Source organism: Bacillus rossius, chromosome 1 (genome assembly GCF_032445375.1).
Source record: "Bacillus rossius redtenbacheri isolate Brsri chromosome 1, Brsri_v3, whole genome shotgun sequence".
Taxonomy (NCBI): Eukaryota; Metazoa; Arthropoda; class Insecta; order Phasmatodea; family Bacillidae; genus Bacillus; species Bacillus rossius.
The window spans coordinates 340,194,970-340,211,686 of NC_086330.1; the positions used below are offsets into that span (position 1 = coordinate 340,194,970).

At 36.0% G+C, this 16,717-nt stretch overlaps 1 protein-coding gene across 6 annotated transcripts; it reads right to left on the minus strand.

Annotated features, from left to right (window-relative positions):
• Positions 1-374: 374 nt before the first annotated feature.
• LOC134528120 (uncharacterized protein SYNPCC7002_A1628-like) lies at positions 375-16,587 on the minus strand. Of its 6 annotated transcripts, none has more exons than XM_063361409.1 (7): positions 16,379-16,586; positions 15,271-15,459; positions 13,066-13,225; positions 9,142-9,335; positions 8,125-8,280; positions 4,647-4,758; positions 375-3,997 (listed from the first exon to the last, which is right to left on the minus strand). In XM_063361409.1, the coding sequence occupies exons 2-7, from the start codon at positions 15,334-15,336 to the stop codon at positions 3,831-3,833; spliced, it is 855 nt and encodes a 284-aa protein (XP_063217479.1). In that variant the 5' UTR covers positions 15,337-15,459; positions 16,379-16,586; the 3' UTR covers positions 375-3,830. The 6 variants fall into 6 exon arrangements, with proteins under 6 accessions (XP_063217479.1, XP_063217480.1, XP_063217477.1 ...); XM_063361410.1 differs by lacking the exon at positions 16,379-16,586 and adding an exon at positions 16,263-16,344; XM_063361407.1 differs by having other exon boundaries at positions 376-3,997; positions 16,393-16,587.
• Positions 16,588-16,717: the final 130 nt, after the last annotated feature.

A 16,717-nucleotide genomic window follows, 5' to 3' on the forward strand; every position in this document is an offset into this window, starting at 1 on the left:
ATTTATTATTTTGTACCATCAATGTTACAAAGACTTCATAAATAATTGTTATATTTAAACATTAAATGTTATTTCTAAACAAGGATTAAAAACTACAATATGTAAATTGGGGAACAGATCTCTCCTTAATTTCAACTGTGTACAAAATCTAAATGTTGCAAAAACTTATATTTTATAAGTTATGTTATTTTTATTGAAAATAAATTGCCAGTGCAAAAGAGAAAAACACTAGTAAAATTGAGGGCATAAACTAAATGTGTTTTAAAACATTTAGAAATTTAAGGTTTGACGAAGCACAACTTGTTGATTGTAGCATTGATGTATTAATTAAATGTACCAGTACCAATAATGATATTCTGGAAAATGTAAATTATGTAGTGGATTAAAATGTTTTCCACGTAAATATACACTGTATTTAATAAGACTATTCAACATTTGGACAAAGATACAAATAAAGTCCAACACTACAATAAGTTCATTATTTCTTGTTCAATTATTGTATTTTTATTCCATGAATAAATTAAAACCATAAGTAATGTTATTCGTTAAGGCCCTACATCTTGCTATAGACCGTCTCACTCTTAGATAGCAGTACACTGCTAATGGCACGTGCTGTTGCCAAATCTCTAACACATTACGAATTTCAGGAGATGTGTTGCTATGGAATTCTGATTGCACAAGAAGCATTTTAAGAACTCATATTGTAATTTATAACTTTGTGCTTATAAATTTATAATAAATCGCCACTTCTTTTACCCTGATTTACAACAAGAAACACATTCATTGGTACGATAATTTTAAAGTGAACTTGATCCAAGGAAATTAATAATAACCATACATTTAATTACTATCTCTAATGCTGACCAAAGTTGACCAAAGCATTGTTCACAATCATGTTTTTTTTTTTAATACTCAAATACACAATCTTGCACTCCCTCTGTTGTAGCCAACCAATATAGTTTTTTTTTTTTTTTTGGTATTCCACATTCCACAGTTTACATTTATTGAACCCACATAAAGGCAGAAAATAAAATCACATGTGTTAATAAATAACCCGTCTAAATTGTAACTGTAACGAGTCACCAGACACAACGCATCGTCTGGTCGCGAGACACGGCACTAACTGGCAGGCTTGTATTCAAAAATGTGCGTTGAAGGAAATAGCTGAAATAAGAAAGCCTTTACTTTTGAACTTGCTGGCAGGACACAACCTCACTTCTCCAAAGACAGGAGGGCCATGTTTCCTCTTACGACAACAGTTTGGGAGCGAGCCTCTATGACAACGTGCTCTTGCACTGATAAAAAAAAAACACATCATCTCAGCTTTAGACAAGAAAACTGTAGGAGCGATTGAGATGGTGTTGCTTTAACAAACAAATTCCATTCAATGCGAACATCTTTCACACTTTCGACATACCTTAACTTTAATAGCAAATAACTTTGCGGCTGATAAAAGTTTTGATGCGTCAGTTTATGAGGATATGAAATTTAGGATTTTAAAACTATTATATAACTTAAACATGGAGCATTGTTGTCTCGAGATTTAAACATTAGTATCATAAACCATGAATCTATCGACAAAAAAATCTGAATTAAATACACCTATAGGACTATAGGTTAATTTTTTTAAATTTGTATGATACATGGCAACAGTGCACGAAAAACAAGGACAGCGCTTCGACAGTCGGCATGTGTTAGAAAGAGAGCGAGAAAGCGCACATTTACTTCCACACTGCAATCTAAGAGTGAGATACTCTATAGGGTACCTGAAGTTCAAGACTTGTGAGACACAAACAAGGATATATTGTTTGATCCCAGACCTGCGTCACTCCTCATACATAAGTGAAGTCAGGCTTGTTCGGGACCACGGACATGCCGGATTAGTAGGGAAAGATTTTAAGGTTTTATTTCTAAGTCAGTTTCATTTTTTAAATAGGAGATTTTGGTGTCATTGTTTTTATTTTTATATATTGTGTTTATTCATAAAAATAGTGTATTATTTACAAATATGAAAATAAAATATTTCATAATACTTATTTCATCAAAATAGTCTCATTTTGACTGACGCACAATGCACTTATAAATAATTTCTAATAAGCATGTCTCACCAAGAACAACTCAGAAAAATAAAAATAAAACCGCACATTTTTGAGTGTGTGAAAAATGTGCAAACATCATTAATGTAAAATATGTAACTAATAATGTAATAATAGATACAAGATAAAAAAAATTTTTTTATTCAATCTATTAAGTTTATGCATTTTCGTACAAAAGTCATACTAAATATTTACATTCAATGAATTTACAATAATATAAAAATAACATTTTTGTGGCTAGAGTTAAGGTTAGTCAAATTGCTGACAGATTTCAGTGTTTTTAATTACATTTTGGTGTTACATGGTGCATTAACTTTAATTTTGGTGTTGTGTTTCAGTGTTACAGTTACTTCGGTTTTATCGCAATTCACCTTATAATCTTGTCCCTATGGATTAGCGACTTCCTCGGATAACTGAACGTCAATATAATTTTAACAGGAATACCAAATGGGAAATTTATGAAATGCAAGCTGCTAGCAGAGAGACAACATTGTACTGAAATAAAAAAAGACAGCAAGGATAAGCTTCCAGCGAACTGAACACACCGGCAGCACAGTGATGTGACCTAGCTTTCAAAGTCAACAGTGGGAATCCACCCAAAAAATTATGAACATGAACAGCTCGATAGGGACCAGATTACAAAAAAAAAAGCTGAACCATAGAATGCCCAATTCATAAGAACAATATCGCGATAAAACCAAAATAACACCGAAAAGCATATAAAATACAAGGCATAAAACTGAAATCCAAGTTAAATCATGGATTTAAGTAGCACTTAACCAAAATTTAAATCAAATCATAAAAAGCAATATTTTAATGTTTGAATTTCATGGAATGTCATTATTTCAATTAAATGGTTGTACCAAAGTGCATAGATCAGAAAAATTAATTTAATTTGTTTTATTATGTATCTCTTATTGAATCACTTTTAAACCACAAATGCTCACCAATTTATTTTTATTGTTCTGAATGTATCTGTTTTAGATCAATTTATTACATATTATTTAACAGTACATAATGCAACACATAAATATTACCACTATTTTGTGGAATAATTATAAGAGAACAGCATTCACAAAAATAAAAACAAAATAAGACTAAAAATAAAACCATAAAATCTTGTCTCTATCGATTAAAGACCTTCCACTGTGCTAACTTGGTTTCCATTATAATCCCGGTATCCCAGCTACTAGGGGCCCCTGAAGAAAACTGCAATTTGTCTATATGTGTGCTGGGCAAATATTTTCTGCGTTATGAACCACATTCCTGCAATTTGGGATGGTTTTACTTTCCAAAAAGACAATAAAATAACAAACAACTAAACATCCCACTTTTTCTTTGAAGGAAAGATGCCTGGAAAATAAAAATTTAGTGTTCCTATGTACGCAGTTACAATTCTGAGCAGGGGAAAACTGTATGAATATTATATAAGACTATAGGTAAATAGCATTTCCATTTGAAAGTAATGGGTAATGTTATTTTAAGCCTGGACTGTGATAAGAATCACACACATGAATGGAAGTGCAAGAAAAAAGAAAAGGTTGGAATATTACGATTGGCTGAAAAGACCTTTTACTAAAGCATTTTCTTCCAGTCCATACAAACAAATGCATATCAATAAATGCCATCATTTTGTAGAGTGAGGCAGTGAAACAATTTATTATGTCAATTGTCAACAGTACACGAGATAGCAATAAAAATAAATAAATAACAAACACAGTTTCACAGTGCAGGTTATAACTTTCTCTGAGTCCAAACTTTAGTCGCTGCTCTGTGGACTATCGTGTGCCGGTTGCCAAGGACACTGATGTCGCGAGAGTAGCCTCCACCAATCACACAGGCACACGGGACTCCCCGCCTCACAACTTCATCTATCACGTAAAAGTCTCTTTCGAATAAACCTGAAAAGCAAGTATGTGTTCTACAATAGGAAATGGTTTCAGTCTTTAGTACTAGACATCTAGCCTCAGTAACGAGCAAATTCATGTGTTCTCATGTTGTAAATACACTTATAATATAATATAAAACTCTGACATAAAATTATATGTAGAATTCTTTAAAATAATGCAGAGCATAATAAACAAATGCAAGTTGTTTTCAACTACTTTTCTGGACATGAATCACACATAGTTTCTGCACCCACTGCTAGAATTCACTGCCGGAACAGCTACGGCATATAATGAATAATTTTACTAGAAGAACAAAATTTTAAACTCCTTAACTAAACGGCTCCGATAAAAGCGAAAAAGACTTGAAAAAAATACTAAACCCCTTCATTGGACCTGATTGTCTACAAGGAATTATATTAAAATACTACCCTACCCATCATGTTAAAATTAATTAAACATTTAATACTATAAAGTTTCCCTTTGGCTTTGTGAACTTTGGTTCACGCCATTCACCACAGATGTAGTCACCATGTTAACACATTTCCATTCCATATGCCTTCCATTCTGTTCACAAAATTACACACACCAAATGCTGTACACCGAGAGCTAAGATGTTACACATAAAATATCAAAACAAAAACTTACACAATTAGTCACGCACCTTTATCGGTCAGTTCAAACTTTCCCAGCTCATCATCCTTATGGGGGTCCACGCCAGCATCATAGAGCACTAGATCTGGCCGGAAGGCGTCCAAAACAAACGGCAGGTAGTCCTAACAAAGAAAGATTGACCATTATAATTGTTCCGCTGTTGTGGTTAATACAGACTGAACTGATTTCCTTATAAGGTCTGTATGCAAACAATTTATTAACAAGTGGAGAGTGACCGGACTCAGCACGCCTCGTTTAACACTTCCCTGAACCTCATCCCCCCCCCCCCCCCAACACCCCGTGGCATTACTGCTCTCACAAATACCTACCTCTCCCCAAGAGAAGCATGGTTGCCACATAGACCTCCAGTAGCAACATTAATTTCATAGAGACAATCACTGCTTTTTCATCTACATTCATTTTTTCTTCTGGAACAGGTTTTACTTGTGAGTTGAACTGTGTACAATACAGAATTGCCCCAATTGCTTACCGTGATACAATAAATCAATCTTTTATTTTTCTTAAATGAAACAGTGATAAACCATGGCATTTTCAAAGTCATAAAATAGAGCCGAGTACAAAAATTTCTGATATTTCTGTTAGATTACTCACTTATTTTTAAAGGTTTAAAGGTTTTGTTACACATATTTCACTGTGTGCACATAAACTACCACGAAAACATATAGAAAAATTGGGAAGTGTGAGAGTTATGGAAAAGTTGGGATGTAAAAAGTAATATGTATGGTAGAACATACATAAAATAGATGCTTTTATTGCTGACTTGCACACATAAAAATTATAAAATAACTGTTTGAGAATTTTATGAAGCTAAACTTCTTTACTTGTAGGGCAACAATTTTCAAGCATTACGAAAATTCCGATCGGATGAGGAGAATAGTTAAGAACGTGGTGGAGGAACCGGTAGAGTAGGAGAGTATGTCATCAGCGACGTCACTCCACCACTTGTGCCAGCGGTCAAATGGGAAAGCAGCAAGGGGAGGGGGAAAGGTATGTAGAGGAGCATGCTATATGCTAGTTTAACGGCCGGAAGGGGAGATGACAGGGGAGAGGTAGAAATGACGCAGCAGTGATGTTACGGAATTCTCGTAACCCTGCTTGTGTTTGTCTACTCCTCAGTTCTCGTAACAGCTAACCATTGATGCAGCCATATTACTTTTATTATATTTAAAGAATCTACAATTTATTTATTTGTGTGGAAAAGAGTTATTGATTTATGCAATTGAGTTTATAATTATCATTCATTTTTATGTAGATAATTGGATCAAAAATGAAAATAAATTATCTCTGTCTATAACTAAAAAGCAAGAAGTTGTACTTCTGTCATGCGTGAACTCCGCGCGCACAATTTTTTTCTTAATATTCTTGTTCGTAAAGGAATTTATGTCATGTAAACATATACTGCCAATTACAATCCCAAACAAGGTTTGCAGATCATAAACAGTTGGTTCACTCATAAATTTTCTTTTTTGGAAAAACAGTGTGTATCCTTCAATGAATCAATGTATCCTTTGGGTTTTATGTCCCATCCAAACCATGGTCATTAGAGACAAACTTACACATGTCAGCAATCTGGCCTCTAGTAAAGAACAATAATTGCATTGGCCTGGAGTGGTTTCAGGAAACTGCAGGAAACCAAAATCAGGATGGTTGAACTAGAATTTAAACCCAAATGAAAGAGTGAATTTTTTTTCCCATTGGGCCACCTCGCTTGGTGTGCATTCTTCAACTACATGTCATGTCATGTTTAGTACATAAGTTTTAATCATGTGAACCCAAGAAAATGCTAGAAAACTGACAGGTAATTACAACACAAATTCCTATTTCTATACAACAAAATAAGGAACTTCTTGCAGGCTAACATGGTCATTGCCTTAAGTAGCTCGGATTCTGCATTCTAGACGTGTCAATCACTGCTACACTGAAGATGGTGATTGCGAGAAAAGTCTGAAAAGTCTGTGAAATCTTTACTTTCGACGTGGCTAGAACCCAGAAGCCCAGCGACTTCATAAAATTACTTAAATTAATTAATTATTTTTTTAATCTATTTAATTTTATCTCTCATCAACAAGGTTGTAAGAGATGAACAAACACTATACAGTCAGGAAAATTGGGGAAGGAAATCGCCACAGCCCTTAGTACGAAACCATCCCAGCTTGATTTTGAGAAACCCCGGAAAACAAAAATCAAGATTGAATGGCTGGGATTCAAACCCTTGTCCTCCCGGCATACAAGGTACCATCATGCCACCTTGCTCAGTGGTAGTTGTATTAAGGTTGTATTAAGGTGCATAGGCATAGCAATGTAGGTGCTACAGGTACCTTGGCACTAGGCTGAAATAAGGAGTTTTCTTTGAATTTTGCAGGTGTATGAACTACAGTAATAATAATAATAATTATTATTTGACAAAGTAAAAATAAAACAAGGTGTTTACACAAATCAGTAATAAAATTTGCCCTGACCTCTCATGACCAAAATTACAAAATGCCTTGACTTTTTAAAAAAATAATTTAGCTATTTTGCAATTGTCTGAAACAAAAAAAAAATAGCCTCCACCATCACCATCGCTGGCCTAGTTCAAACAAAACTTTGCATAAGTCATTTTATAGTGTTTATGACTGTGTGCTAAAACATCATCAGAAAAAATCCTTCACAATCTGGGTAAATGCAGAGTGGAACATGTCATTTCCCCCTTATATTACTATCAATGGGGTATTACCATTACTTTTCCAGGATTGGAAGTATATTCTCTGACTTTCCCTGACCAATCCCAACTCCCCTGGTTTCCCTGATTTTACATGATTTTCCAGAATGTGTAAACCATGTTAAATAGAAAACTACAATTAGATTGCTTAACTTGTATGAAATTGGTTTGCATGGTGCACGTAAAAAATTGGCTCATGTGTTTTAGGAAAGAGCGGTAGCATATTTGGGATGCAAAAAATGGAGGGGGGGAAGGGGGCTGCATAATCTGGTACCCCACCTCCACTACTGAAGTCCTGTGAATGCCTATGTCTTGGATAGGCCTGTGTGAAGCTTTGACTACGCAAATCAGTCTAAGCTAATTTTAATATTATATTTAACTTCGCCAGAAATTTGCTATTCAATTTATTTGAAGCTTTGGTTGTGACGCAAAGCTTTGGGTCTGATGTGAAGCTTCGCATTTGTTGCAAAGCTTTAAAACATTGGATGCCTAAGCTTTGCTCATATATTTATTTTTATTTTTGTGTTGTACTACATGTTTTGCTTGAATAAATTCGACAACTTGTAAAAATCAAAAGGTGGTACACCGTTTGCTTTTATGAATGCTTAATATTGTTATTATGCATGATTATTTTACAATTTTTATTCAATGATGTTATCTATAGGGCCTAATTGATTGTAACTTAATTATTATTTGCTTCGCATCGAAAAACAAGTGTTCGCAAAGGCCTACTCTAGGGGTACATAAACTAGTGCAGAGTACTCACGTGCAACGTGCTGATGAACTTAACGTCTCCAGTCCCTTTCTCCAAGCCCACATCAAGATCACTTTGCTGTTTGCGCAATGGGAAGTTCTGGATGCAGTGCATCGAAAATGTGAAGACAGAGTCATTATCTCTGAAGATAAAAGCAGTTCCATCTCCCTAAAAAAAATAAACCACCTTTGAAAATTAACTTTACTGTACCAGCCAGCTTCTGAACAGAAAAATCAATACGGGTAAGACTTTTTTTTTACAAAAATATGTCCTTTATATTGAAAAGATCACCTCTGTAAAACATTTAAAGCTAACATTTGTTATAACACACAAACACTATCTAGCTCTCCTGGAGTTTCCGATCTACATGAACACATACGTTAATGCTTTAGCAAGCCGCGACTCACATGGCAAAGCAACGTTAAAAGGGTACCAGGCTTTCCTAGCTTGGAATTTTCAATTTCTTGGTGAGGTTTCAATTCTGAGCCATCCCTTCAAATTTCTGACATGGTGAAGCATGACCAATATATTCCCAAGATTTTGTACCTCGTTACAGACTGCCATTCACAAACAGGCGTCTCAAACTACCAGGAGATAAAAGCTGATCATTTCACTGGGCAGCTACAACTACCACAGTAATCACCAAAACTGATATCAAAAAGTGGCTCAAGTTTACCTCTGTACTGGAAGATGTAAAGTGTTAACACATAAGCTGTATCGCAATCTCTGGCTTTACATTTGAAAAACCAACACGGTGGGGAATAAACCCTTTTTCAGTTTTAACATTCTTTTTAACCTAATTTAATGCTAAACTGTTATATGTTTAGAGGAGTGTGGTAAAAGAGGGACCTAAATGCACCTTAATCTTATACCTATTCGGCTAATCATGCTAGGTTTCAGCTAAGCTGGAAGGGCCCCATGCGACGGTGTGTTTTGTTTGGTGATTGTCGCCACGACCAACTCCTCTATCTTAACTCCACGCTTCACCTAGGTAGGTGGGCCCTGGTGAAACCCGGGGGGGCAGCGCACCTGATGCACGTCCAGGTCTACGATCAACACCTTGCAGGCAGCGGCCGTGTTGACGGCGTGCCGAGCCGCCACCGCCAGGTCGTTGACGAGGCAGAAGCCGGAACCGTGGTCGGGGAAGGCGTGGTGCGTGCCCCCGGCTGTGCTGCACGCTAGGCCGCGCTGGAGAGACAGCTGGGACGCCAGCACCGTCCCCCCTGGGTACACATCACGGGGGCCATGACGAATACGGACCAATTATTGTATTATGTGCATGACACCCACAAAACCAAGTGATTCGCAGAATAAGCTGACATAAAGAAAGTCGAGTGCATTGTTTGCAAATGATACTCCAAAAGACACACATCTTCTTTAAAAACTAAGTGTAAAAGGAATAATTTGTTATTTAACATAATACTACTAATCTATATAAATAAAAATAAATTACCATCTGTATGACAGATCATCACTTTAGAACTGCTAGACCGATATTATTATGATTTTTTTTAAATTGTCAAGACAAGGTTTGTATGAAATAAATTTTTTTTGGAAAATCCACCAGAAAATTCTGAAAAAATTAATTAAGTTTGAGAATACTGCTTTCTCAGGTTTTCAGAACAAAAACTTCCGCATTAAATATTTTAGTGTGTAATCAGTGGTTATCATATCTTTGGTGCATTCAAAACCATTATATGTTTTAATAGCATAACATAACCATTACAATTATCAAATTGGAAGATTCAACTGATTTCAGTTCGTAGTTAATTGATATAAATGCCACCAATGAGGTATCCAAACATCGGTCAGCGTACGTGCAATGCAAGCCAACTACATGATCATCGAGTAAACGAGACTGACGAAGAGCATAGAAATTGTTTGGAAGAAACAAGTTAATCAAGCGCGATCCATTATGACTCCAGAACAATGGATACAGTCGAGTTTGACTCACTCAGTTGGAGCCTACACACAAAATAATTTGGAACTGCGACAAAACAGACTGCTAAGAATGTCATTACGACACAAACGTTTTGCGTTCATATATTATTCAACAGTCAATTACGCCGCAAATGTATCGGTCAACTTTGGAACAATGAGCACTGTTTGTCAACACATTGCATTATAAAACATCAGGATTATGTTGTGCAAGCAGAAAGGTCAAATTACCACAATTAACACCACCACCAGAGCCACTGGCATCATTGCTTTCTGGCCAAGAACCTCTATCGAAGCATTTCTTGCAGAATATACAAAAGTACAACAATTCCTTTCAAATGACATTTTTTGGAGCGAATATTATCGAAGTATGAGGTTTCAACCCAAATTTAAGGTAAATTCTTTTTCAACTGCATCACATCACACACACAAACACATCACACAACATTTCACAGAGGCTCATAAATCAAGTATTTGTTTTTTATTTTACATATTCATAACAAAACTTTGCAATGAACGCATTAAAAACACCAACAAATGATTATAAAAAAAAACTAATTCAGAATTATTTCATAATTTAATTACATTCGTTATGTTAATAAAATTTTGTTTTTTTATTTCAAAACAATTTATCATAAGATTTGGTTAGTTTAATCCCTTCTTAACGAACTGAATACACACACACACACACACATATATATAATGAAAGAGGCAATGCAATGCATGCCGGGCATTATCTAACATAACAAGGTATTTATGTTAGTTATGTTTAACGTACTTTAAATGTCCCAACTTTCAAAAAATCGGGGGCAAATGACATCTCCACTGTTTGGTAAGGGGGGAGGGGGGAGGGGGGAGGGGGGAGGGGGGGGGGGGGTAATGTTGAGGAATCTGAATGGTTCGGAAACACTCCAAATCTAAAGAAAATCAATTCTTGAAATTTTGCGGTTTTGACCCCAAATATACATTTGTATATTTATTTATTTATTTATATACACGTATCTCCATGGAAATTAGTATACTAAATATTTTAACACGGAGAATATTTTTTCAATATCCACTTTGTTATAAATCTTCACTAGATGGCACTGCAGCGCATAAAATTCTAAACCGTCAACCGATCGCCAAGGGTAAACTGAAAAAATAGGTCATCGACATAAATAAATATGACCATATATGTTTTCTTTCATAGGTCATAGATACACAAACAGCAAATGTGTATAATTTCTCTATGTTCACCACACTGCCATATAGCGCTATCCATTTTGCTTTAACTCGCGGACAATATATCACCTTGTGTTCAACCTGGGCAATGCCAGGTACTGCAGCTGATTAAATATAAAATACAGCTGATAAGTGTTAATCCAACACGTTCACATTTCTGGCGAATAGGGAGTTTTTCCGGGATATTGAATGTCGATATTGTTTAAATGGGCACACCAAATGTGAAAATGTGTCATGTGAAATGTTATCCGCTATGTTACCACTCACCTTCCTCCGGCTAGCTCAAATTAGGTGAGCGGAACATACAGGTTGCAGGTCACGAAGAAAGAAGAAATTTATACACAATGTTCGAGGTTTTACCTGATTTTTTTAATTCATGGAAAAATCACACTATATTTCGTACAACAGACAACACAAAAAAAAAACTAACCGTACATAAAAAAAATAATACACTGAGCCCTCGCCCGGCCACTGCCTGCTCAGCCCGCCGCCCGAACAACGACTGCACGGTCCGGTGCTCGGACAATGACTGAATTTTACAGCCTTCCTTCCCTTTGTGCGGGCAGTGTCCTGGGCTCGCTGACGTAATTTTCAGCCAATCACAGCGCATGGTAACAGAGGCTTCCACGAAATGCTTACTTCTGTTCCCACGACGCAGCGATTTCGTCTCTTTCTCACACTCCCGTGACCGTGACTCACACGCCCTGCGCCGTGGACAAACGACGGAGATTTACGTCAGCACGCCTTCCCACACAAAGAGGCCCACAAAAAATTTTACTAGAAAAATAAACTTATGAATTTTAAAAATAAAAACAATAAACCCGGAGAATTTTGTTCACAATAAATTCGAAAGGAAAAAATTTTTACATCTAACCTAAAATTTGACAAAAAAAAATTTATAACAAATTATTATTACTGGATTGTATGAGGAAGGCTGTAATCTGGGTTGTTACAGCTAGAATACAGGAAACTCTGTACTGAAATAAAAACTGACAGTAATGACACACTCTTCGCGAACTAAAAATGCCAGGTGCGCAGAAATGCCATCTGGTGGCCACTGTAAACAGCTAGAATACACCTGAAAAAATCTGACGCGAGGGGCTTCATTGGTGCCCGGATTACATAATGTGCTGGATCACACATAGAATGCAGGATGTAAGACTTATCATTGTATGACAACCTATGAGATTTTATAACCTCAGCAAAGAACCAGCTGCATCTGCCATCAAAGACTGTTGTATTGGCAAATTTGGTTTTTTAATATTGGGGCTACAAAATATTTTTCCTGTGCAGCCTGAGTACATAGTCTATATCTGTCATTAGATTATGGGTCGTACCCCACAGTAATGATGGGGATATGAGTAGAATGCATCAAATGGCTTACATCAATAATTTTTTATCATGACTTATAGACTACACAAAAAATACCACTCTCACTGTCAGCTAGATACAACAAAGCCTCTTCTAGCATATAAAATATATTTCAGGAAATACCTCCCTTTGACACATAGTGTGTCAACTGTCCACTGTTTACAATGATTGATAGGACTCTTCCGCTCCAAGACACAAATGTTTATATTTTCCACTATATTAGGAAGTGCCTTATGCCAAAACCTGTGACTTGATGCCTACGAATAGAAGCGTTGCAAAAAATCTCCAAATGGTGACAATTTAAACCGTGTTGTTTAAAAAATTTCAGATTTGATGGAAGTAGGATGCAACTAGATATTTTCACAGCACACAGAATAGAACCCACGAGGCGACACGTCGGCGCGAGAGCAGAAGTCGTACCTGTTTCGTACCTCACTCGACTGGCCAGGCCTGGGGTCCACGCGAATCCTGTCACTCTTTGTTCCTCTGCACTGGTCTTGCCGGTGAAAAATTTTTCAACGTACTCTGCACTGTGGACGGAGCAAGCTATCTCGCTGGGCACCTGCTGGGGTGAGATGACCTGAGAGAAACAAAAAAAATCACACTTCACAGCCAGCACTCTGCAAATCCCGAGCGCCACCAGGTTGCCATAACGCCTAACTTTTCCTTGCTGGCCACTAACTTCTGCCAAGATACTAAGTTATAACTAAAAAGTGGTTTTGAAAATATCAGAGTATTTTGTTGTAACAAAATTATGTTGTACAGAAACGACTGGGTTCAAGAAACTGGGATGGTATTTAAACTAGTGTGCGTGTATTTTACACATCATGAGCTAGTAGATAAATGAAGATCTTATAGATCAGTGGTCAGTTTCCCCCAGAGCAAACTCACTCACTGTGAATGCAGGACCTGTATGCGGAAAATGCTTGGCAACATGGTATATTTACAACCAGACAACAGTGCAAACTGAAAACAGATTAACGTGGCAGGCCAGAGGTGTGATAAATAATTTAAATAAGCGGAAGACTCTAAGACTGGCTTCTGGATTTTGTTTCTGGCTCCTAAACTTTCAGAGATTTTGTTCAAAGCAATATGACCTGAAACTGTGCCAACCGTAACTGTGGTGACTAGAGGGGAAACTGGGAACGATAAAGGTGATAAGGAAATTAATATGAGTAGTATTGAAGAAGGGGAATGGATGTGAATTCACGGGGGTCATTTACTTCTTATTTATTTCTAATATCCCTACGTATCAGAGTGCTGGGAAGATGCGTTCCTCCACCACTCATCATTACCTGCGAATGACAGGAAGAGTGATGAGTCCCTTTTCAAAGTTACATGAAGAGGGTAATACTGAACAAGCAAGAATAGCAGGGATCAAGAGTCAATGAGAAGTTTTTTTTAAAAACAATAATTAATATCAGGGTGATCACAAAACTTTTCTGAGCGATACTATATACATCAAACCATTTAAAAACATATCTGACTCGAGCTGGGATAAAGACTTTAAATTAATGTCTTGTTCAGTCGGCCACTTCCTTTATGCTGATTTCCAAACTCCTATTGTCAAACACTTCTGTTCACAGTGTTTTGTTTTGTGATTTTGCAGTCTTACGCTCTATGCTTTCTATGTTAACATTTACTTTATAAGTATGATGTGGGCACTTTTATAAGTTTATCTGAAATTTTTTGATATTGGAGTCAAAAAATACTTTCATTAAAAAAGTTTAAATCAAAAAAAAAAAACACACTTCAGAAAATGATTATATTAAAATACTTAAAGTGTATTAGTCACATTTAAAAACTCAGACCACACCGTAGTGCATGCAGTTGTTTTGCAAAGAGATTATTTGGCAACAAAAAAAAATGTAAAGTACAATTTTGTTCATTGTATATCGTAGTCTACAAAGCATAAATTAAATAATAGGTATACGTATTGTTTATCAGGCATATGAAGGTGTTTTATAAACATAAAAAAAACCGGAGCTGATAAGGGAAAAGCAGTCAGCAAGTAGGTGTTGTGTAGCGGCCAGCTGCAGATGACGTCACAGCGGAGTGTCGGGCCGTCTACAATGTCCTTATGGGATCAAGGCAACCTCTCTTTACTAATCTTGACTCCGTGCGACCAATAGATGCAGACTATCTGGCTGTAGCGGTAGCCAAGTTTGTTTATATTTTATATTTGTGAAAAATGGTTTCATGTAGGCCCTACAAGAATTTATATTTTTACTTTGTGTTTTTTTTATTAAATATATACATTCTAAACATATTTTGTTCTTGGACCTCAACATTTTTAAAATTAAATTAATATTTCCTAACTATGAAATTTCATCCTATTTGTTGGGGTTTGTTACGTTATCATGCACAGTAGAAGCATCAGAAGGATGGCGTAATGTATCTTGCAGGTCCGGTTCCGATTTACATTTCCATGTCACTGAAGGACGGGCCTAATAAGACGGGAAAAATTGTGTGCTGATGTTTTTCTTACATCACTTCCATTTGCTACCACAGAACAAAATGCAATACGATTTACACATGTATGTGTTTAATTTTAATAATTGCACGAAAACATTGTAAAATTCCTCCAAGGCAGGCAAAATAAACATAACACGTTGCATTAGAGACCTGATTGTGCGGAACTATGACGCCGTCCTTGATGAGATAGTCGAGTACTTTATGAAACTTGGCCATGGGAAACCGGTGATTGGGTGGCAAGTCACACACATAGCCATGATGATGAACGATCGGTAGCCGGCACAGGCTTTCATGCTGTCGCTCACCGTTGCCTTCGATCAAAAAACCTCGAACACTTCCCTGAAACAAGCATTACTGCTTAGGGCGTGTAAAGAACAACTTACCTGGAAAACATGTTACTCATCAGAAATTCCAGTCAGATGTTTGGTCATACTTTATCTAGCACCTCAGATTCCCTATGAAACAAAATTCATGAGATATTTCAAACACATTATTAAATTGAGGTACATATACTTCTACATATCTAAAAGATGCAAGCTCTCCTGGCTTTTTATGGACTCCAGAAGTAAGGATATTCAAGAATGTCAAAAGGAAAGACATCTAGGACAACATGTGTAATAAGGGCTGCAGAGTATGGCTTACAGGAGAAGGTGGAAATTGCAAAAGATGTGGAGGAGAATAAGGAAGAAAAGGTTATAGGGGCCACATCAGAACTACTCAATAGGCAGCCCACAGGTCTTATGCAGATGTCAAGAAGTATTTGTGTTGTCCGCCCAGTAAAACCAAGATAAATCCGAATGAATGGGAAATTATTCCGTATCACACATCAAGTACATCCCTTGATCCTGATGGCATAATCCTAAATACATTGATCTAGTGGCTTGCCATTTTAATTTAGTATGTACGTCCAAAAATCATGGATATAACCAAAACTTGAATATAACAATGTAAACAAATTATGTCACGTCTCCTGGAATATTTTTTGTATACATTTTGTGTTCATAATTCATTTTTATATCACAAGTTTTTGTTATGACCAGATCTTTCGACATACTAAATTAAAACAGCAAGCATCATGTACCACATGATCAATGTAAACAGGAACATGTCATCAGAATGAAAGGATACCCTATTGTTTTTACCTTAGCTTGTATCTTAAATAGTCAGATTTTAGGTTATGTTTTTGTCATAGTACATCTCAAAACTAAACCGAAAAAAAAAATTAATAAATGAAATTTGACACACATTAAAACAATACCTCTGCAACAGTACCATTCTGAAGATATAAGATGTATGTACTCGTCTAAATTGCATGTTTATTTCAGGTATTATCAAAACCGCTTTAATTCGCTCTATACCATTTTTTTTTGGTGGTGTTTTTGTTGTTCATGAAAATGATAATAATAACAAAACATTGATAATAATTTAAAAATTAGACTATTTTTATAAAAACAGAATTTTTCACTTAAAAATATTGTGAATAAATGTTCAGCTAATATATAACCAACATTATGACAAATGTAAGAGAGAATTTTAACAATGAAATTTCTCTTTTTTCTGTAGGTATTTTAACCAAATTTAAGAAAATAATTTATTT